Source organism: Rhineura floridana, chromosome 7, assembly GCF_030035675.1.
Source record: "Rhineura floridana isolate rRhiFlo1 chromosome 7, rRhiFlo1.hap2, whole genome shotgun sequence".
Taxonomy (NCBI): Eukaryota; Metazoa; Chordata; class Lepidosauria; order Squamata; family Rhineuridae; genus Rhineura; species Rhineura floridana.
In genome coordinates this window covers 74,102,824-74,126,648 of record NC_084486.1, presented here as the reverse complement: position 1 = coordinate 74,126,648, position 23,825 = coordinate 74,102,824, and the positions used below count along the sequence as shown (strand labels likewise).

Here is a 23,825-nt window from a genome sequence, read left to right as displayed (position 1 = left end):
AATAGAAGAAAACAGAGCATATATAGAATAACATACCATATTATGACTGAAGAGACTGTGATGCTCCTATCTAAAATTGATTCTTTGTGAAGGAAAGAACATTTTGAGATATAATTCACTGTCATATAGTCATTGTCCCAGTGAATTCACTGGTGTCTCTGCCATACTTATGGGTTCTAGCTGATATGTATAAATGACTTTGCATCTGCAAGGACTGTCTTCTCTCCCCTATGAGTTGGAGGATCCTCTCCACAGGCAGTAGAGAGTCATAATGTTTTGTTTATTGTTTTGTTGTACTTAAAATGACATTGGCAGAGCAATACTACAGTGCCTTGCAAAAGTAATCAGACCCCTGATTAGGAGCTACAGAGTTCAGTGGCATGGAGTGGAGTAATGGTGCACCAGTCAACCATATCAAGAGCTCTGCAAAACACTGGCCTGGATGGGAGGGTGGCAAGAAAGAAGCTGTTACTCAAAAAGTACCATCTGAAAGCACATCTGGAGTTTGCCAGAAAGCATGAGAGCGCCCCAGTTGCGATGTGGGAAAAGGTTTTGTCAATGAGACCAAGGTAAGAGCTTTTTAGCCAAAATTCAAAGTGCTATGTGTGGCACAAACCTAACACTGACCATGCCTCAAGACACACCATCCCTACAGTGAAGTATGGTGGTGGCAGCATCATGCTGTGGGGATGCTTCTCATCAGCAAGGACTGGGCATCTTGTTAAAATTGAAGAAAGAATGGATGAAGCAAAATACAAGGAAAAGAGAACCTGCTTTAGTCCACTAGAAAACTGAAGCTTGGGAGGAAATTCACTTGGAGTGGCTCAAGAACAAAGAGGTGAATGCCTACAGTGGCCCAGTCAAAGTCCTGATCTCAATCCCATTGAGAATCTGCGGTACTCTTTGAAAATTGCGCTCCACAAACAATGTCCACCCAACCTGAACAACCTGGAGGGAATCTGCCAAGAAGAATGGGCCGAAATCCCTCTGACACGGTGTGCAAAGCTGGTACATGGCTACCCCAAAAGACTAAGCTGTTTCTGCAGTGAAAGGTGGCTCTACCAGATATTAATCTATGGGGGTTGAATACTTACGCAAGCAACATGTTTCAGTTTATGTTTCTTACAAACGTTTCCCAACATAAAACTAACGTCACCTTACAATAATTGATTTTGAGTTTCAGTGTTTCAGAATAAAAAATCATGCAGAACGAAATTACAATGTACTATTTGTAATTTAGTATGAGTGCATTGGTTAAGAGTCTGATTACTTTTGCAAGGCACTGTATATATGCCTACTCAGAAATAAGCCCCATTTGAGTCCATTTGGGCTTATTCCCAGGAAAGTGTTTGTTCCTGCAGCAATTGAATCGGCAGCCATCTTTTTTTCTAATTACCAACTCCACATCTAGCCTTGTTCAGTGTATTCACACTGGGGGGAAAATGTGGCAGCCATTATGGTATTTTATTGCTCAAGGTTTTCTTTGCATAACTTACTACTTTGATCATTGATATTTCTTTGACAACTATACTTGTTACCTGCTTGCATTTCAGTTTATTTTTACATGCAGAAAAACAAGAAGCATATTAGGCAACTCTTATGAAATAAATACTGTCTAAAGTTCTCAAGATTTAAATGAAAAAGCATTAATGAGGTAGCAACAGTTAATGTACCCTATTTTTCCCAGCACAATGATCTAATGCAATTGATTAATGAAAACTGAATTCTGGAACATTTACCAAGCTGTTCACAATTTCATAATTGGTCAGTATTGTTAAGCTGCTGGTCTAAGGAGAAGGCTGTTTTTTTAGTTTACAGCAAAGGAGCCAATTCAACATCTCATTGCCATCCTTTTCTTAACTCTGTAGCAAGCTAAACCACTTTAGCAGTAAGATACCTGAGTATATGAGTGTTTAGCTTTTGGTGTGGGTGGTTGTTTGCTTACTTGCATACTCGCTCACTTGCTGTTGCTAGATAGAGAGAGCTTTGCAAAGCATAGTAGGTCTCCCATAAGCTCTGAAGGGATAGGATGAGCACTAGCTCATTATTCTGTAGATGAGTCCTTATAGCTTGCTATCCTTGCTAATAAGACACACTGTTACCCAGGAATGGCTAGATTCCCCTCCTAACTAGCCAAATTGCCAGCGCAATTGTAATACATATTTACTTGGAAGAAAGTCCCACTGGGACTCACAAATAAGGGTAGATAGGATTACAACCTCAGTTACTTGTTTATTGCAGGCATGTTCCTAGGTACAGAAACCTTATCATTTGTATTAAAGCTTACAGTAACAGAGCAGACAAACTTGTGAGAACTAGAAAGCTTCAAATTTTAAATATATATATATATATTCATATGGTTATAGTTAGACACAATAGCATATCCAGACAACACAAAACAATATCTAGGAAGGAACCTTGACAGAAGAGCACTGAACCCCACATTCCTACTCACAGGGGTCAAAAGCTTGTTGATTTACAGAAAATGTTTTTTCAATCTCTAATAATGAACATTAACTCTCTAAGTATTCATTTTAATTAAATGTGACTCTCATGTATGCAGTTAATGCATATATATGATTGTAAAGCTTTTTACTTAAGCATAGCACTGGGGGGGGCTTAAAATGTCTGTTACCTGTCAACAAAGTAAGAAGGCTTCAGCCCTGCACAGAATTAATTGTGTAAAGAATATCCAGTAACACCCAACAGCAATGCATTAAAGAAAGCATCATATTGAAAATATTAAGGTGTGATTGGCATAATGGGAATGTGTTTAGAGATGTGAAGGCCTGAAAAACATGGAAAAACACGGGGAAGGGGATTTTGGTTTTGTCAAAGACTTTTGTTTTTATTTTTTTGAAAAAGTGAAACATTTTAGATTATGGCATATGAAAGGACAAAGAAGCTTGTTTCCATTTAGGTGAGCCTTCAGCTTTTAGAAGTCTATGATAAATATGATGACAAATATGAAGAAGCAGAAAATGATATAGCTCAGTAAATGTTGTTGTTATGTGCCTTCAAATCAATTACGACTTATGGTGACCCTATGAAACAGTGACCTCCAAGAGCATCTGTTGTGAACCACCCTGTTCAGATCTTGTGAGTTCAGGTCTGTGGCTTCCTTTATAGAATCAATCCATCTCTTGTTTGGCCTTCCTCTTTTTCTACTTCCTGCTGTTTTTCCCAGCATTATGGTCTTTTCTAGTGAATCATGTCTTCTCATTATGTGTCCAAAGTATGATAACCTCCGTTTCTTCATTTTAGCTGCTAGTGATAGTTCTGGTTTAATTTGTTCTAACACCAAATTATTTGTCTTTTTCGCAGTCCATGGTATGCGCAAAGCTCTCTCCAATACCACATTTTAGATGAGTTGATTTTTCTCCTGTCCACTTTTTTCACTGTCCAGCTTTCACATCCATACATAGAGATCAGGAATACCATGGTCTTAATGATCCTGACTTTGGTGTTCAGTGATACATCTTTGCATTTGAGGACTTTTTCTGTTTCTCTCACAGCTGCCCTCCCCAGTCCTAGCCTTCTTCTAATATCTTGACTATTGGCTCCATTTTGGTTAATGACTGTGCCAAGGTATAGAATCCTTGACAAGTTCATTCTCCTCGTTGTCAACTTTAAAGATTAAATTTCATGTAGTATAGACTGACTCTTGGTTTCCTCTTTCTTTTTCTCAGCTCTTTTTATGGAAATGAGTGCTTTATGGGTACTTGATGCTGTGGATGTCTAGAGGAGACAAATAATTCCAAAATGCATAATAATGTTCTTTTTTTACTTTCATGTTGATAGTTTCTCCTGTTTTTCTTTTTTGCCTGTTTCTCATAAACTGGCAAAACAAGAGTTGCTACGTTCCTGATAGCTGAGTAGCTTGTAGCTTCATTTGTAACAACAACAAAAACATAACATTTGTAATTATTGTCTAAATTAGCTGTACTTTTAATATAACAAACATGATAATTTAATGGCAAAGTTATATAATACATTTTACATTCTTAATGAATTTTGATCTGTGAACGCTACTAAAAAAATTATTACATGTTTTTCTATTTTTCTCAAACATTTCTGGGTTTTTTAAGTGTTTTTCATTGCTTCAAAGTTTCTAAAAATTTGCATCTCTATATACATTATAAAATGTTGCTTTGGTCAAGTTTAAGGAGCAAAACTTCACGGTAATTGATACAGGTTGTGTTTAGTCTTAAACTTTACTTTTTTGTAAGGAGAAACATAAGTTTAGAAGTAGGTTCATTTTTCATTTAAAATATATTGCATCACCCTCTCTGAGATTTATCCTGAGCATAAATCAAAGAACATAAATCAGTTATCTATTCATAATCATTGGCTTTGGCATGCAAATAAGGGAAATTCCAAAGCCATATGTATTTGCTCGGCAAATTTGCTTCCTTAATTTCCTGCCAATCCTTGGACAAGTACCAATTGTTTCTCACAATAGTTTAGGTGGATTACAGAAATATGTATCTAATCATGAACAGCATAGGGGTTCTACAGCATTGTTATAATAGCTTCCCCAAATGAAGAATATAAATATGAGGAAGCTTAACAACCGCAGACATAGGGTTCATCACAATGATGTAAAGGCAGATTGAAAAAATAAATAAATACCCTTAGACCTATTCATGTTACTTGCATGTAGTGCTCTTATGTGTTGGAACAGGAGCAAGATCCCTGGGTTAACCCTGTCTTTTGGATGATTATCTGAAAAGGAAACCCCTACGTGTAAGCAGCTGCTCATGCAGAGGGGCTCCATGTGATCAGGACACCTGGAGAATCAGGTGTCCTGGTCACTTGGAGCCCTTGCCTGTGTGGAGCTGCTCATACAGAGAGAATTCCTTTTCAGACATCCACACTCAACAGGCAGATGTCAGGAGCAAGGCTAGTCTGGGGACAGTATATCAGGGGTGAGGTCAGCAGTCCAGCCCCTCTCCTGATTCACCACATGAGTGCCCTGCATGTGACAAATGTGCATCTGGGATAGAATAAGTTTACAAATCGTTTTCCTGAGAGCTCAGGTCCTCGGAAGCTTAATCGGGAGATCAGTGATGGCAGACAAGCATGCAAAAACAGCTTTCCTACTCCTATCAATCTTGCCTTGATGGGCTGAGGATTAAACATGTTCTAGAACAGACTCTTTTTTCCTGGGGTAATGGCAGACTGCACAGATGTCCCAGGACAAGATTGTGGGAGACTGCAAAGGTGCACTGAAAATTGTCTGTTGGACACAAAGCATTTCACATTTTGTGAAAGGCACTGCACTGTTTGGGCAAAGGCAGAGGCCAGCTTCCTTGTATTTATTCCCAGTCTTGACAATCCAGAGGCTTCATTCCACCTGTAAATTACATAATCCTAATATCACATACCCATATTCCTTTCTGCATCTGAAGGAAGTAAGCACACGCAGCAGTAGCGGAGGGCATGGTGGGGCTGTGCCATTCACCTGATCTCATCCCGATAGTTGTTGCTGCATACAGGGAGGGACGAGGTCAGTGCACTGCAAATGTGCAGGCAGAAGCACTGGATTGACTCCACTGGTGCATTTGTACAGTGACAGGGCCTTGCCCCGTACTCTCCATCCCGGTGTTCAGTAGCAACTCAGCCGGAGGGAGGTCAGGTGAGAGGCACAGCCCCACCATGCCATCTGCTGCTGACACATATATGTTAGCTCACTAGCTTAGGATACCAGACTCATCCCCTGATGGTCATAGTTCAAGCTTAGGAGCCCTAGAACTGTGAGCTAGAGTCCTTTGCAACACAGAAGGGGCATGCTCTGGAGACAAGTTTTATGTGGAAAGGTTTTCTTAAACATAGAAAGTTGGGAAACAGCTATAACAGAGAGAGAGAAGCGTTCTGCATACATACCCAAAGCATCCAGTTGTGGCAGAATCCTTTTAATAAGAAACGGTCACCATATACAACCCTCTCAATTGTACTGCTTCAACTGGGCCAAATCTACCTTACCTCAGTGCTCCCCTTGAGCTGTTCATCCCCTTCATTGCCATCCAGCTGTCCTGGGCTTCCTAATCTGATATGCTGCCTCATGTGGCGAAGACCACAATTCCACCATCAGTGTTGCTTCAGGAAGCAAAATGTCTGGAGCTGGCCCTCTACTGCAGAAAACCCTGTTCTTCAGAAAGCTTTGTGTTTCAGCTGTTACAACAATTCTTCTTGGTTCAACAAATAGAATCACTGGCCTTTTATTCATTTCAAAACAATTTGTCACTGAGCTCTAGATGCCCAAAGGAATAAAAAAAACAATTCCCCCTTCTCCTCCTGCCACAGCATTGAGTTTGGAAACTTTTGCTTCCATTTTACGTTACCCTATCATCTGAATCTGACAAACGATATTTAATCTTAACTATGGTTTCCTGAAACAAGCAAACTTCAAACCATAGTTTGAGAAGAGACCTTGTTTCAACAAACCATAGTTAAGATTTACAATAGTTAAGGTCTTGGGTAATGCTGTGGTCAGTCTAAAATGGGAGTGGAAGCTTTGAGCTTCTTCCACGTGGCCACACTGAAGAAGAGGAAGCTGCAAGCCAAGGTTTGCTGTGGCTTATTCTCATAATGCTAAACCATATTTTAACACTGTGTGTGAATCAGGCCACTGTCTCTTGATGTGTTTATGGGTAGAAACACACTTAATCCTCTGCCGGTTCCAGTGCATTTCCACCTTCTGAAAATGTAGACACATCATGCTAGTCAAACCCAGCCCCTTCTTACTGTAAAACCTGGTGGGAGCATCTTGCGTGTTTTTATATATATATAATTTGTATGTTGGCAGCTGATGAAGGCGGAAGCTGAAACATTTTGTTAATACAATAAAAACCTCTGTTTGGTTAATCACAATTACGTTCAACTTCAAAGAGATTTCACAACCGAGTGGCACATTTGCTCTGGCGACTAGTGTGTTTGGTGTTAAAAGTCACTGAACTTTTAAACTTTTCTTTCCTCCTAATTTTCTTAAAGCTTTTTATGATAAAAAGGATGTAATGCATTATCTCATTACAATAATTATTTCACACACATAACTAAACAATTTAATGAATGATGCATTAGGTGTGTGGGATGTTGCTGTTTTGTGTCATCATTTCTTCTTTTCCCCCAAGGTCAATAGATTTTAAGCAGCAGCGACAATAAAAATTAGAAACATTTCCATGAGTCCTCTTCTATGATGCCAAAAGGGGTTTGGTGACCCCTAAGGACCCTCCTGACACTCACAGTTCCCCCCCCCCAAATTTAACAATAAATAACAACAAATGGCCTAAAATAGTGTAGAATAGCTGACGGGAAAACTTAAGAACATAAGAAGAGCCTGCCAGATCAGGTCAGTGTCTTTGGTTGGTAATTGCATGTTGTGGCCAATAATAATAATAATAATAAACTTTATTTCTACCCCGCCCTTTTTCAAGTAGGACTCAGAGCGGCTTACAACTAAAAACAACACCATTAAAACATACAGAAATATACAATTAAAAATAGAATTAAACTATGAGAAAAATTAAAACCATAAAACATACGTTAAAAACAGCAGACAATTTAAAATAATAAAATCATATACTGTAGTCACCAATCCTATGACGTTTAATCTTGGTCGTTCTCTATCCCAAAGGCCCGTTGAAATAAAACAGTCTTTACTTGTCGCCGGAAAGACGGCAAGGAGGGAGCTAATCGCACCTCACTCAGAAGGGAGTTCCATAACCTAGGGGCGGCCACCGAAAAGGCCCTATCTCGTGTCCGCGACATATGTACTTGTGAAGGTGTGGGGAGCACAAGAAGGGCCTCACCTGAAGATCTCAAATCCCGGACAGGTTCATGTAGGGAGATATGATCTGTCAAATAGCCTGGACCTGAGCTGTATAGGGCTTTGTAGGTCAAAACCAGCACTTTGAATTGTGACCGGAAACAAATTGGCAGCCAGTGGAGCTGTTGTAACAGGGGAGTTATATGGTCCCTGTAACCAGCCCCGGTTAACACTCTGGCTGCAGCTCTTTGTACCAATTTAAGTTTCCGAACAGTCTTCAAAGGCAGCCCCACGTAGAGCGCGTTACAGTAGTCTAAGCGGGATGTAACCAAGGCATGCATCACCCTAGTCAGATCAGGCAGCTCCAGGAACGGGCGCAGCTGGCGCACCAGTTTTAATTGGGCAAAGGCACTCCTGGATACAGCAGTAATCTGGGCCTCCAAATTCAAAGCTGAGTCCAAGAGTACACCCAAACTGCGAACCTGAGACTTCAGGGGGAGTGCAACCCCATCCAGCACCGGTTGAATCCCTATTCCGTGATCTGTCCTCTGGTTCCCTGATCTGTCCTCCAAGAAATTGTGATCCCCCCAAAATTGGAATGTGACACTTAAATTGGCAACACCCGTCCCCATATAAGTGTTCATACACACACAGCTTATATAGTCATGCCACTTTTGAATAGTGTCATATTTCCTCAAGGAATATTAGGCCCCCTATAGGGCTGTATACAGGATTACTTTCAGGACACATTGACCATTGCAACATTTGGTTGCTTTTGATTTCAGGAGACCTGGTTATAGACAGACCTGTGTGCCAATGTTAAATTTGTATAGACTGAGTTTGAGAAATCCATTTATATCCAGATATGGGCTCTCCAGATATTGCTGGATTACAACTCCCATCATTTCTGACTATTTGACATGCTGACTGGGACTATCCAACAACATGTGGCGAGCCACGTTTGTCACCCCTGATTTAAAGACATGGAACTGCCTATATGCTGTTAAGTTTCCCAACTTACTTTTTTTTAAGTTTACTACCTTCATATTTTCAGTGCAATCCTATGCATGTCTATTCAGAGGTAAGTCCCACTGAGTTCTGTGAAACATACTCCCACAAAGGCTGTATAGAACCTTTAATTCAGAAAAAGCTCCATTGAACATAGTGGTGCTTACTTCTGAGTAAACATGCATAGGATTGCACTGCTAGCCATAAGGTGAGTAAAGCCATACCATCATCAAAATCACAAATGGCAGCTCTATCTGTAGATTACAAAGCTGAATCCCAGTGAAGTCTTGGACAGCATCATCATAACATGCATCAACTAAAATTTGAAACACTTTTGTGTTCTGACTATGAACATTTGGTTACATTTCCACAGAAAAAAGAATGGACAGGAACTTCAGCCAGAAGCCTCTTCCAAGTACCGAAATGTTATGCCAACATTCCAGTATAGTATGGACTACAATAAAATTGGGAAATGCATTATTATAAACAACAAGAACTTTCAAGAAAGTACACGTATGTTTTTCCCTTCTATCATTATTTTAATATAGCTCTGAATGGTACTCTTGAATGTTAATTTTTGTTACAAAAAAGTTGTGTGGACACACAATGCTTTTAATAGATAAATTAAAATCAGCAGGCGCTCCTTTCTGTTCCACCAGGCTTATGCAGGCAGTTAAGGAGATGTTTCTTTGCAATAGTTGACCTTATTTTTATTGTATTTTTAATGGCTGTTATACGGTTTTTATTTTTTATAAACCACTTTCATGTTTTTTTTAATGAAATAACGGTATACAAGTGTGTTTATCAATAAATAAATGATTTATCCTACGATGCTAATATCTAGGCACAGCCTTCTCCCATATGAGTCTGCCTGCACATTAAGATATCTACAGAGGCTCTCTTCTCATTTGTGGATTCACATTTGATAATGGGAACAAGGGAGAGTGCCTTTTCTATTGCTACACCCAAACTTTTGGACTTCCTCCCCAAGAACTGTTTAGCCCCTTCTTTATTGGCCTTCCACCATAGTGTTAAAACTTTTCTGTTTATAAATGCCTGAGATAACCACCTGGCCTACATTGCTTTATTGTAGGCTTATGGTTTATGTTGTTTATTTAATGATGTTTTACTGTCTTAACTGTTCTTATTTCATGGCCAGCTGTTCTGTTTGGTTTTTACTTCAGGGAATTGTTCTGTTTTGCGGTATGTTATGAAACTTGCCTGTGAGCCACCTTGAACTTTTGTAAGAAAATACAAACCTACACTTGCCATGACACAAAACTAAAACCAGCATTGTTTGGGCCTGTAATAGGAGTCTTGTGGCATCTTCAGTGCTCACAAATTTATTATGCCATAAACTTCCATGGATTATAGTCCACTTCATTGGATGCATGAAATGACATCCTGAGTTACCGATATATGCGCACATGCATCCATGGTTGGGAGGTTGGAGGGAAAGGAAATGCAAAAATGCATGCAGTGATCATTATGTTATTAACAGTGGCAAAAATGGTTTTTGGTAATAACATAGACATCAGTAAGGAAATTAATACACATAGTATGATAAAAAAATGGTCTCAACCGGAGCTACAGTTATACCCTTGAACCTCTTGATAAACTGTAATTCCGTGGTTTCACATTGCAGTCTCTCTTCACCATGGTCAGTAGATTTCCTGTATATCTGTAACTCAGGTATATCTGTAACCATGCATCTAATAAAAGTGGACTGCAGTCCACAAAAGCATATACCATAATAAGCTTGTTAATCTTTAAGGTTGCTGCAGCAGTCTAAACATGGTCACCCCTCTGACATTGCTTGGGTCTATGTGAATGTAACAAGTTGTTTGTGAATACTGTTCAGAAGTCTCGGGTTCTAAAATAATTTTCTCTTCCATTGGTCAGTTAGCTCTTTTCAAAACCTATACAAATAAATAGACGTCTTTGTTTCTTATCAGGCATGGGTACACGAAATGGCACTGATAAAGATGCTGGTGACCTGCAAAACTGTTTTCGAAAGATAGGATTTGATGTTTCTGTCCATAATGATCTCACCTGTGAAACTACGGAAACAATACTCCGTGAAGGTACCAATGATTGTTAATTGCATTAAGTTAACTGATGGGACTGTTTGCAGGTTTAGTTAAGAAGACATACCACCATGTTCTTTTCTTTGACATTTGGGAAGCTGAAGTCTAATGCATAATTTAAGCTACAGTACCAAACACACTAAAGGGCACCATTGAACAAAGTGGGTTGGATCCACACTTAGTCATACTTAGAGCTGAGATGACCAACTTAAGTTCCATTGATTTCAGTGGATCTACTCTAGGCATGACTGAGTCTGAATCCAACCCAATGTAAGTTATGTCTGAGTAAACATGTACAGGATTGGAGTTAGCCCTTCTTTCCATACTCTCTTTAATCATGCAGAAAAAGTAGTTGCCATGTATAGTTTTTGTTCAGAGGAGTTTAGTGGAATTTCCATTATTTAACAAGAATGTTTGAATTGCAGTTGCCCTTGAAAACCACAGTGATGCTGCTTGTTTTGCCTGCATATTATTAAGCCATGGAGAAGAGGGTTTAATCTATGGCACAGATGGAGGTATGCAAATAAAGGACTTGACAAGTCTTTTCAGAGGAGACAAGTGCCAAAGCCTCATTGGAAAACCTAAAATGTTTTTCATTCAGGTAAGGAGGCATTTGATGCTAGCTAGCATGTGCTGGGTAGAAACTGTTTTGCAAAGCCTAGCAATTCTAAGCTAGAATTGGAAACAGTGGTCTGAAATGGTTGCAGAATGAAGTTTAAGAGACAGTTATTCAAGACAATTGGTCGGCTTTCCTTGAGACTGATGCTCAATACTTGTTAGTTTAGTGTACATTGTTTCCTCCGTTTTTCCATTTGTACCTCAAACTCCACAACCCACCTTCCTTTCCTTGTATTATCCCCCCCTTTGTTAAAAAAAGTCTTATTTGATTAATACAGGCAGTGCTGGATTTAGGAACAAGCCAGTAAGCCATGGCTTAGGGCCTTACATTATGAGGGGCCTCTAAATATGCTGGAGATAACTAAGATTTATTATAGTTAACATTGCTTTGTCTTAACCTTTCATATAAAATTCATCACCAGAATTTTGAACCCGGACCTCCACATCCCAATCCCATCAACTTCCTTTCTGGGGCTGCTGGACTACTTGCATCATCCACACATTGCGCAACCTCACCTCAGACCTCAAGAGGAGACAGTGGGAGCTAGCTTACCAACACATTCTAAAGTCCCATTCCACACCAGGCATCATTTCCCCTAATCCCCTCCTCGCCACTTTCCCACTATTTTTTCCCCTTTATTTTTTTATGCTATGGGTCCTCTGAATCATGACATGGCTTCAGGGCCTCAGCATGTCTTAATCCGGCCCTGCACATAGGATTTCCAACCTTCATTTGTTATTAATTGAAAGACTGCAATTTTAAAAGTCTTTGTGGCTTTGTATGCTTTTTTTAAGCTGTTAATGAACAAAAACTAATCGTGACTTACTCAAAGTATAAAACCAAAACTGCAAGTAAACAGAAGCCAAAATTTAATTCAGCTTTTTAAACATAAGGCCATTTCGTGATCTTTTAGGGGCTAACTGTGGGATTCTCATTCTGTGAGCTATGAACAATCTAAGCTTGTCCTTCTCAAGCAGCCCATACCAATCACATAAATGGAGACTGAAGAGTGCTTCAACCAGGATTCAACTCTGTTGGCTTTTCTTTAGTGCTACCCGCCCTTATTTATTTATTTTATTTATTACATTTATATACCGCCCCATAGCCGAAGCTCTCTGGGCGGTTAACAGCAATTAAAAACAAATATACAAATTTAGAAACACAAAAAGCAATTTAAAAACACAATTTAAAACAATTTAGAAACAGCTGCCAGTATTCCCTTCCTAAGCAAGGTGCTCAGGTGGGCGGTTACCATATATCTCCAGGCACTCTTGGACGAGACAAAGTTTCTACTTTCAAATTGGAGTTCAGGACTGATTTGTGACACCCAGACTGCTGTGGCCATCTTCACAGATGATCTAAGCTGGGAGAAAGCGGGGGCGAGCGCAACTTCAATGGTTCTCCTAGACCGGCACAAGGAAACCTGTGGCCCTCTAGATACGGTTTTACAACAAATCCCATCAGCCCCAGCCAACATTTGGTAAACAAAGCACCAGACAGAAACTTTGTTATGTTGGGGTTGCAGGAAGAAGACCCCCACCCCTTCTAAGTAGATGCAAAGCACCATGAGAGGATGTGAGGCACTTAAAACACCAGTGCCGGAAATCATCCAACCAAATGCATCCTCCCAAGCAAGGCCACAACTCAGCCCAAATTTGATTGTGCATTGCCAGCAAGACCTCCGCCACGGAGGGCAAAAAGATCCGAACTCCTGACATCCGAGACTTCCCAAGCAAAGATGGGTGCTCTGCTGAGTTTGGGGCGCCTTTTTGCAGAAACCTTGCCTGGCTTTGTTTTCAAGGTGAGCAAGGTGGCTAAAGGGGAACGCAGTAGCCCTTTCCGGCTTACGTTTTAGGAGGAAAACTCAACCATCCCCATTCCGCTTTGCTCCAATGCAGCCATTGCCATGTGGAGCAGGTCTAAACAAGACAGTGATAGACACCATTTGGGAAGTGAATCAGCAGTAGCACACACACACACACACCCAGGAGAAGGGTCAGCTTTGACAAGCTGGCCAACTCTCTGGGCCACATTTCTTTGCCCCTGAACCCCACCTGTGTTTCCAGAGTTCCCCCAAGCCATGATCTGGAGCTACACATAATAGGCAGTCTGCACACAGAGAGCACATTACCCCAAGGCTATGTGGTTTCTGGGGCAAGCAGGAAATAAACTGCAGGGCTCAAACAGGAGCAAATGGCAGGATGAGTCACACCCAGCACAGGCAAGTCTGCCATGGGGGGTGGGAGGGGAGAGAGAAGAGCCAGATACAAGAGAAAGAGAAGAGGAAGGCAGGCAGCCAGGAACAGGGTTCAGAAGTTGAATCCATGCAGGGAAGATGCCAGGAGCCACACCCTGGCCTTGCCAACAGACCTTTGCATTGCCCTGTTGTGCCTCTTAAGTGCTTTATTGGGGTCAAGGAGCACAAACACAGGACCCACAAGGAGGTCCATGCCACTCTGTACCTGCAGCTTGGCGCTTGCCTAGTATGCAAAGCGGGGGCCAGCAGCAGCCTAAAATGGTTGCCCCAGAGAAGCTATCTGAGCAGAAAGTGAGTGGGGCCACCCCTTCTCCCGTTCTGACACTCCTAGCAGGTTGCTGAGGAAGGGCAAATCACCCCTGCCAGAGGTCTGAAATCTCTTGAAGAGGGGTTTGAAACTAGGCCAAATAAAATTAGGCCGGGGGCCACAGGTTTCTGATTCTGCCCTACAGTATGGGGGAGGCTTATCAAAAGTAGCCAGTCCATGCCTATTTTCATTGGCATCTGTAACAGTCAAACGGTTGGGGAGCCTAAAGAGCCATTGCCACTGAGAGTAGACAGTACTGGGCTAGCTGCACCAGTAAAATGACTCGCTGTGAGGCAGCTTCCTCTGTCGAGCATAACAGCGAAGCCACAGATATGCAGCCTTGACAACTCTACATTTTTACCTTGCTACTTGCATGTCGAGGTATTTTCTTAGGTGCTGAGTAGTTTGGATAACCACAAAACTGATATTCCAGAACAAAAGAAATGTCAGTTTAAGGCCATTATTACGCACTTTATAAATGATGAATAACATGCCTACCAGCAATGGCTTGGCTTCTCTGCATATTCTTACAAATGATATGCTGCTGAAATATTGAAGCTGCGGCCATAGGACAAGAATGTTTTTGGCAGAGTTGACGTTGCTGAACTTCAGCGCCTACCCTGGAATATGTCATTAATGTGCAATATTTCATAAGTTTCAAGTACATGTTCAATTATAACATGAATGCGTTTCAGTTACAAAATTATTGTAAAGTTTTGTAACTCCTGTAAATTGTGTATGATTTATGTACATAAGAATTACTTTGTCTAGTGTTTATATTATGGTTTCAGGCATGTCGAGGTTCTGAATTTGATGATGGCATTCAGACAGATTCAGGTTCTTCATATGACAATTTGGAAATGGATGCCAATCCAGGGTACAAGATTCCTGTAGAAGCAGATTTTTTGTATGCATATTCCACCGTGCCAGGTATTATTATTATTGTTGTTGTTGTTGTTGTTGTTGTTGTTGTTGTTGTTGTTGTTGTCTTTATTTATACCCCGCCATTTTTCCAAAACTGGAACTCGTGGCGGCTTCCAGATAAAAAATACATATAATTAAAAACATACAAAATCTACATTAAAATAAGATTAAACTATTTCCAGTATTAAAACCATACACACATATAGCTAAAAGAGTTCAAACTAGTTTAAAAATAATATAATAGACATTAGCAATGCAGCACCCTTCACGCCATATCCTTAGCCTTCAATTCCAAAGCCTTGTTGGAATAGGGTCTTTGCTTGTCAGCGGAAGGACTGCAAGGAGGGGGTCGCTCTTACCTCCTTAGGAAGGGAATTCCAAAGCCTAGGGGCAGCCGCTGAGAAGGCCCTCTCATGTGTCCCCACTAGTTGTACTTGAGAAGATGTGGGTATTGAGAGAAGGGCCTCTCCTGAGGATCTCAGGGCCCGGGCAGGGAGATACGATCTGATAAATAGCCTGGACCTAAGCCGTATAGGGCTTTATAGGTCATCACCAGCACTTTGAATTGTGTCCGGAAAAAGACTGGCAGTGGTATGATTGGAAAAAGTGACAAACCTGACATAAAGATGAGCAAGAGTAAAATGAAGTATAAATTATTGGGGCTAATACAAGCATCTGAGAAATGGAAATGAAATGGACTGCCTTCAAGTCAATTCCGACTTATGGCGACCCTATGAATAGGGTTTTCATGGTAAGGGGTATTCAGAGGGGGTTTACCATTGCCTTCCTCTGAGGCTGAGAGGCACTGACTGGCCCAAGGTCACCCAGTGAGCTTCATGGCTGTGTGGGGATTTGAACCCTGGTCTCCCAGGTTGTAGTCCAACACCTTAACCGCTATACCACACTGGCTCTCATTTATTTATCTGACAAATAAACATCGATAAAAATGGAATGTTATTTTATGGGGAAATTACTTTTTTTTTTACATTGAATTATGAGCCAGTCTTGAAAATTTGAAGCATTGCACTTTATTTTTTCATAGATCAGGTTTGTTTCCTTTTGAAATATATAGGCATTTCCATGTTCTGGTTTGCATGTAGCACTAAGCCAAACTATGTTTAGCACAAATGTGTGCTCCCAGAGAGGAGATAGGGGCCACTTTGCTTCTCCTCTGGTGGTTCTGTTGGGGTGAGCTAAACCATGGGTTGGGTCAGCATGTTGGGTGAACCCAGTGTGATGGGTTTGCTCTCTCCAGACAAACCATGAGCTGTAACCAAAGTTTGTCCTATAGTTTACAGCTCATGGTGTATCTGGGAGAGCTAAACCTTGAGCCCAGATGCAGACAACCTGCTAAGCCAAACCATAACATAGGGCAGCACAGCAGCAGCATAAATGGAGGAAGAGCAAAGCGACTGCAATCTCATATCTGGGAGCCCATACATTTGCTCATTCATGCTAAGCCATGGTGCTCCCTTTCTATTTCAACTAACCAGTAAGGTCTTCAAAATTCCAAGGTGCATTTGCAATAATATGCTATTAAAATTAAAGCTAAATATGCCCCAATGGGGGGGGAGTCCTATTTAGGTGTTTTGCGGCCAACCAGGATCATTTCAATTCCCACAAAGTATTACACACACATTCCAGGAAGTTACTTTAAGTTTCCATTTCAAACACTCACGCTCTTGAAAAGGCAAAATGCTTTTTGAAAAGGTAACTTGCCTCTTCAGCAATGCAAATGGTTGCAGTGGAAACCTCTAATTTCCAATTGGTTCCCTCCTGCACTTGCACATGCCTTGGATTGTAGCCATATATGTAACGTGCAATAAACTTTTGTCTTTCACCCTTCATACTTACATGTGACACCTTTACTCTTGCTGTCATTTATAGGTTATTATTCTTGGAGGAATCCTGGAAGAGGCTCCTGGTTTGTGCAGGCTCTATGTGAAGTTCTGAGTAAGCATGGCAAGCAGCTGGAGATTCTACAGATTCTCACCATGGTTAACTACAAAGTAGCAACAAACTTTGAATCACAGAGTAATGACCCATGCTTCAGTGCGAAGAAGCAGGTTCCTTGTGTGGTCTCCATGCTAACCAAAGAACTTTACTTCTGAAATCACATTTGTGTAGACAGATATAATCTGTTCCCTTTTTTTCCTCTCTGCAGTGAGATTGGAATATACAGTGCATTGCACTCTGTAGTACAGTGCTGTACTAATCAAAAGCTTTTCGAAGCAAAAAAAATCTCTTGATCCAGAACTTTAACTAGATAATGATTCTTCTGAAATCTGCAGTACCAAGATTACCTCAGTTGATTGTCATAATCTTTTTCAACATATCACCTTGAGTGTTTATGCATATATTGGAGAGAAATCTGTTCTTTGTTGTTTATGTCCACATTGAAAGAAATGCCTCTAATACCTCTCTTGCTTGACCATGTCTGGAGTCATGTGTGGGTTTTTTCCTGCTCATGGAAATCTCTCATAATTTTTCAATATTAACTACTTATAATGTGTTAGCACTGCATCACTGATGAGAAACCACTGTTTTCATTTCGCAAAAGCTCTAGTAGTATCTGCAAGGGAGAAAAGGGAGAATGTGCATCATGCAGGAATATTGCCACGGTATGCTGGAGTTTTCAGTGATTAAATGGTGGACTTGATATTATTGATGTTTTACATCAGTGTTGGGGATAGACCAATCATTCACATCAGAGGGGATACTCATGGAATACCAGTGTCTTAAGAAATTGAATGGCTGTGTCCTCTGATATCTTACTTGGTCTCAGTGTGGGTTTGGAGTCATTATACATTAACTTTTGGAAATCCCTCTTTTTGAATTTGTTTTCCTTACCCCTGCCTTACTTCAGAAAACTGTCCTGGGAAATACTTGAAATGTTTATTCTTATCCAGTAGAGAAAAATTGCTCAAGTCTTATCTGGAGATCTTGAACACTTAAGTGCAGCATGCAGTCTTTTCAGCACAATAACAATTTGATAGCAAAGATCTGTTGTATAATGTACAGTTTTTAAGCAGAAAGAACAGTAATGAATAGGTTGCCAGTCTGATCAAAGCACAATTACTCCACAAAGTAGTAAGTAAAACTATAGCAACCTAAGGAAGTCGTGAGATTCTGTTTCCTTCTAATGATTGACTACTGCCAAGAAGCCATGGTTCTTTACTTCAGATGCCTTAAGTCTAATACCTTTACCCATTCTCCCTTATTAAACACTGCGTATTTTGTGCTTTACATATTCACCTGAAAGCAAAAAGAACCATCATTCTTGATCTTATACCATACGAGCCAGTTGCTCTGGATGTTACCTTCTAGTGACAACTGTTGGTTTCTTGTTTCTCAATTTACAAGCAATGTTCTATCATGTTGAATTTCTAATTATTATAACAAGTCTTCAGTACATCTAACACTATGGATGCTATCATATATTTACCAACTTTACTTGCGTGTCATTACTATACAGACACTCTTTTTTGGTGTGTTAGGGACTGTGGTTATTTGAAGCAAATTTGACACATAATTGTAGCTAGTTATGGAACTTAGTTTTATGTTAATCAAAACTGCCACTAACTTTCATAGTTTCAAGCTTTATAACAAGAATGAAAAAATGATGACACTGCTGGATTTTGTGGGGATAGACCAATCCTTCACATCAGAGGGGGATCTTCATGGAATACCAGTGCCTTAAGAAATCCATTGCACTTTGGATTCCATGATGAAATGAATGGCTCATGTTTTTTGGAATGATGCAAAAATATAGCAATAGGATCTGACATAGTGATGACTGCAGATCTCACCATGCAGTGGGAAATAGGCTAAATTCAGACAGTTGCTTAACAAAGACCTGCATTTTTCTCAAGATAGAGAGTAAACTAAATTTTTACGCCACGACATTAATGTTCATTTTTGGTACTTAAGAATTGTTGAATTCTTTAAACTTTGCATGTCTATGTAATTATATGCAGACATATTTTTCATTGCATTTCAAAACATCTTTTGCTTCCATTGTTTATAAAATTTATCAACAAGTTAGTAATTCAAGATACCAAGGTTAATGAACTGTTTACATATGGTGGAGGTACATAACCCTCTCCCTTTCATTCTTCAGGGAAAATCACAATATAATTGGTGCAATTATAAACAATCTGTATATTTAGATGTTTTTATGGTTATTGTAAGGCAACATGAAATCTATTTTTTTCTCCAGAAACACTAGCAAATTCTTTGAAGAAACAGATAATAAAACAAATAAAGATAATTTTCTAACAAATCTACTTGTTTCATTTTTCTCTTTGGGGGAGGTATGATTTTATACCTTCTGAGCTCTCATCCACAGACATTATGAGTATTCTTCTAACTACAGTAATCGACCAAGGTATCTCTTCCTAAGCTCCTACTTGGAGGAAGGGCGGGATATAAATAAAATAATAAAATTAATGGGTTTAGTTCACCTGTTAGAAAATCTGATTCTGTATGTTTTCTTCTAAACAGGTTTGCTTCTAGATTTATTAGTTCTTACAATGCTCATAAGAAATATTGTCATATTTGATTTATCCATTGTAATAGATGGATTAGATGTAATAGATGTAAACTTAAGATGATCCCTGCTGGATCAGACCATGGCCTGTGTCTAACCAGCCAGATAGTTCTAATACGTCCACAAGCAAGACATGAAGGCAACAACTGGCATTTATTTCCTCTTGAACCTGGAGGTTCTGTTTTGGCAGTAGCCGCAATTAATTTACTAATAGCCATCATCTAAACTGAGTAGCATTTATTTATTTGATAGCTGCCCTTTGCCATAAGATCCCAGGGCTGGTTGCTTATAACAATATAACATACAATACAATATACATACAATATAACAATATAGAAATGGGACTGGTACAATTATAAAAACAAGTAAAAACATTCCAAACAGAACAATATAGATTCAGCCAAAGAGATGGGTCCCACAAAACAAAATAACTCCCAAAGGCTGGGGTAAAGAGGTGTATCTTCAGCATACAATAAAAGCTATATAACGAAGATGCTGGACCCAACTCTGTAGGGAGTTACACGACTGAGGGGCTGCCACAAAGACCTCTCCCAGGCTGTTTCCTTCACTTCCTGAGGTGGCAGAACTCTTGCCAATCTTAACACCCCAAGAGAACCTGTAGGGAAGGAGAAGGTCTTTCAGGATATCATAATATCCTGTTGTGGAAGCAGGAGCTGAAGGAAAGGAATGAATAGCTCTAGAGTTGTTTTTCTGATTAACGTTCCGTGACAGTGGGGCCTAAATAGTTAAATTTCCCTAACCTCTCTCCGTCCTCTCAAGGCCCATTGCTGTGTAATCATTTATACAGACGTGTTTTGTGAGGAGTCAACCATGGAAAGCAAGAAGTCACTGTATCCAGTGAACATTTATTGAATTGGCGAAAGAATACCTACTTCTCTCTTCCAGTGGGTTTATGGGACAAGACAAACACATTTACAATTATGGTTGTCATTCCTAAAAAAAAACTTATACTGATTTGGAGCTCTGTGTATAGTTCTGGATGCCATATCTCACTGAGTACAGTTCCTTCCTGGAGGAAAAGAGGCAGTCATCTCCCCCCGCCCCTTGCCCCGGTGAAAAGTGTAGCATCTTCTCCAGAGGCCTGATGTGTCAGGGTAAGATTTTGCAGTCTGCAAAGTGACAGTCAAGGAGTGTGGGATAGTTCCTCACAGTAACTGGCAGAATTAAGGATGGGAGAAATTCAATTCAGTTCACATATAAAGGCAAATCTATAAAATTTGTACTTTGAAACAATAAGAACTGAAACAAAGCCATCCTTTGAAATTCACATCCAAATTGACACATCCTTCTGTCCGTAGGAGGAAGAGACCTAAGATGTCATAATCATGTCAGCTAATAAGGGAGAGTTTTGAGACTCCCAAGATTTCTAACAAAATGTAAAGGACATTTTCATTAAAACTATAACAGCTCCAGTGGTAGTTCCTTTAACTTTATCTTACAGCACAATAGCACACTCTTAATTCATGTCTATCCAGAAGTGAGTCCTGTTGAATTAAGTGGGACTTAACTCTATATAACTGCATAGCATTGCAACTTAGTTGATGGATGCTGACAGCTTAAACTTTTGGGAAATCCCTAAATTTTGATCACTTTGGAATGTCCAAGTTAAAAGAAGCTGTGCTTTTGCTTGCGAGTCTCATAAATTGCAAGTCTCAAAAAATCATGTCTACACAGAAGTAAGTCCTATTGAATTTGGCGGGCTTTATTCTCAGGTAAGTGGGATTATGATTGCAATCTGTCTTGAACTTCAATATGCTGGTGTGAGGATGGAAGTCAATATACCACATAGATTCTTTTTTTGTTGGAATGATCATTCAAAATAAAGCACACAATAATTGCATCGTAGCACTTTATTTTGTGTTCTCCGATGAATTTCAGAGTACTGAAATATCAACAAAATATTTTTAAAAATATATTGCTGGTAAAGAGAAACAAACAAGGAAACTAAATGCATTTTCCCTTTCTTCCAACCTGAATGCATTTTGTGACTGAGTTTAGTGTAAGACTGTTATCGGTATGTCTATCAGGACTTTTCTAATGCACATTAAGCTATCCTCTCCTGGTTTTCCCCATTCTAAATCTTTCAGCACAACAGGAAGGTTGTACATTTGACCACACACAAAAAAAGCTTGGGTATTTCCTTATGACTCATAGTACGTCCTGCATTTCACAGACTGATAAAAGGAGGCACCTGCTGCCTGCTCAGCATTAAACTAAGAGCAAAACAGTGCTCAAGAAATGTATCATGAGCATGGATGGACATTGCTGATCTACAACATGGCAAACACCCTGCGCTTGTAAGTACCCCTACATACTTTTTTTTTTCAGAGTTGAAGTTAGTACATCCAATTTCACACTCCACATTTTTACTTAAGTGCTTGTTTAGTTTTTATTTTAAAGAGGCTAAACTGTACCCCTATTATAAATTCTGCAAACAAAGTCAAGGAGACACAGGTAGGAAATTTTTATTTAGTAACTTGAGCGAGTATTTTTAAACTTTTGTCATTTTTCATATATAACCGCATATAAAAATAATTACAATGCAACTTGAGTAAGACTTGTCCTATTTAAAAGCTTTTCCTTCCAATAAATGGAATTTGCACATGAAAACATGCTGTGATTTAAATAGTGACCACCCTCTCTTCTAAACCTGACATTTTGCAGATGACCAGTACCTAGTGTACATTCACGAGACTCTTTTTCTCTGCATATCATGGCATTCCTTCATATTTTGTTTCCTCATCCTGCTCTTAATATTTCCTAATTGCTGCTTTGGGGTATGTAGCATAACACAGCATTGGCTCTTAATTCTGAAGACTTTCCCAAGTTAAGACTTTACCAGGACAATCTATCTGTAACTAGCCAGACCCAAGTAGTAATATGGAAACTGTTTATGCTGTCTTTATAATTTTAAAGTATTTGTTTGGAGATCTTTTAATTGTTCAGTTAAATAGTTCAAGCTGTAAATGACATACAGTGCATTCCGTGGCACATCTACTGAGCAGAAAATCCTATTAAGTTCAATGTGACTTATTCTGAGGTCAGTGTGTATAGGATTGTAATATCAGTCATTATTTTTATTTATTTATTACATTTATATACCGCCCCATAACCAAAGCATCATATGTTCTTCTCTATGGATGCAGAGCCGTGAGTAATAATTAACGGGGGGGGGCTTTTAAAAAAAGTTTTTTTGAATGGTTTTTCCCGGAATATAACAGAGGTAATGTGGTCAGTCAATTGGAGTCATAGGTCAATAGGCACAGGACTGTAACAAAAAGACCAATGTATTACCAGTCTCTGGAGTCATTCAGCATGAAGGCAAAATAAAATCATAAGGAAAATTGAATGCACATTGCTTGAATCTTAAAGGAAGAAAAATGGAAGTGCTGGACAAAGCTGAAATGGAGTTCTTTAGAGAACACCTGAATCAACTCCAAATTCAGCAAGAAGTGGGAGGCAAATACTGTATTTTCAGGGAAGACAGACTGCCTTCAAACTCACTTTCCAAAAAGTGCAATAGCTTGGTTAAGGATCAGTTCTCAAATCAAATAGTCCAGGACAGATTCAGTGGTCAAACTGGGCAGAGGGGGAGATTGACGAAAGAGGACAGACAGTGGTACGTCAGGTTTAAATTTATTGCTCAACCATAGTGAAACCTTGTAAAAATAGATACCTGTATTTTTTCCCCATGAGTCAAAGAGCAGCTTGTTGAGGGAAGACAATTTAGGTTGCTCCCAGATGGGTGTTTATTATGAAATCAGTGCTCCTATCAAACCTGTTGCCAGCTACCTGTCTGCAGTATTTGAATTATCTGTTTGTAGCATAAAGCCCATGTTTGGAAGTGCTCTAACACTGATGAAAAGACGCCTGGAAGAGTTAATCGGCTTCCATCTGTCGCTGCCCCCCCCCCACTGCTACAAACAAATCTGAATTCAAAAGCACCTAGATCCTGCTAGCAGTTGTAGGAACAAAGACTATTTAGCTGGGGAAATCTAGCTGCTACATTAATAAATAAATTGAATTACACAAACATCGGTATTTAGGCTTGTGTCAGTGTCCTGAATCTATTGCAAACATTTTCAACCTTTATTTTATTTATTTAGGTAATTTATGTGCCACTTCAAAGAAGTATATAAGCGGTTTGCAAGTTTAGGATAGCTGTATGCTTAGTACATATTCCAAACAATTACAGCAAATGTAGAATAAGCTATGTTGTTTAGCCTCCTGTAGATAGACTGTGAAAACAACATTCATGATAATTTAGCTGAAGAACAAGGTTGCA

At 39.6% G+C, this 23,825-nt stretch overlaps 2 protein-coding genes across 4 annotated transcripts in view; both read left to right on the top strand.

Moving 5' to 3' along the window:
• CASP7 (caspase 7) overlaps positions 1-19,230 on the top strand; it is a 30,285-nt gene extending 11,055 nt beyond the window's left edge. For both annotated transcript variants that reach the window (XM_061635947.1, XM_061635946.1), the window contains exons 3-7: positions 9,150-9,289; positions 10,732-10,860; positions 11,289-11,464; positions 14,838-14,976; positions 16,858-19,230. In XM_061635947.1, coding sequence (XP_061491931.1) covers positions 9,205-9,289; positions 10,732-10,860; positions 11,289-11,464; positions 14,838-14,976; positions 16,858-17,081 — 753 coding nt within the window. In that variant the 5' untranslated portion in view covers positions 9,150-9,204 and the 3' untranslated portion in view covers positions 17,082-19,230. The remainder of the gene's footprint in view (positions 1-9,149; positions 9,290-10,731; positions 10,861-11,288; positions 11,465-14,837; positions 14,977-16,857) is intronic.
• A 2,530-nt stretch (positions 19,231-21,760) lies between these two features.
• PLEKHS1 (pleckstrin homology domain containing S1) overlaps positions 21,761-23,825 on the top strand; it is a 60,196-nt gene continuing 58,131 nt past the window's right edge. Inside the window, exon 1 of one of the 2 annotated variants that reach the window (XM_061634385.1) lies at positions 21,761-21,837. In XM_061634385.1, coding sequence (XP_061490369.1) covers positions 21,796-21,837 — 42 coding nt within the window. In that variant the 5' untranslated portion in view covers positions 21,761-21,795. The remainder of the gene's footprint in view (positions 21,838-23,825) is intronic. The other variant, XM_061634386.1, reaches the window with a different exon arrangement.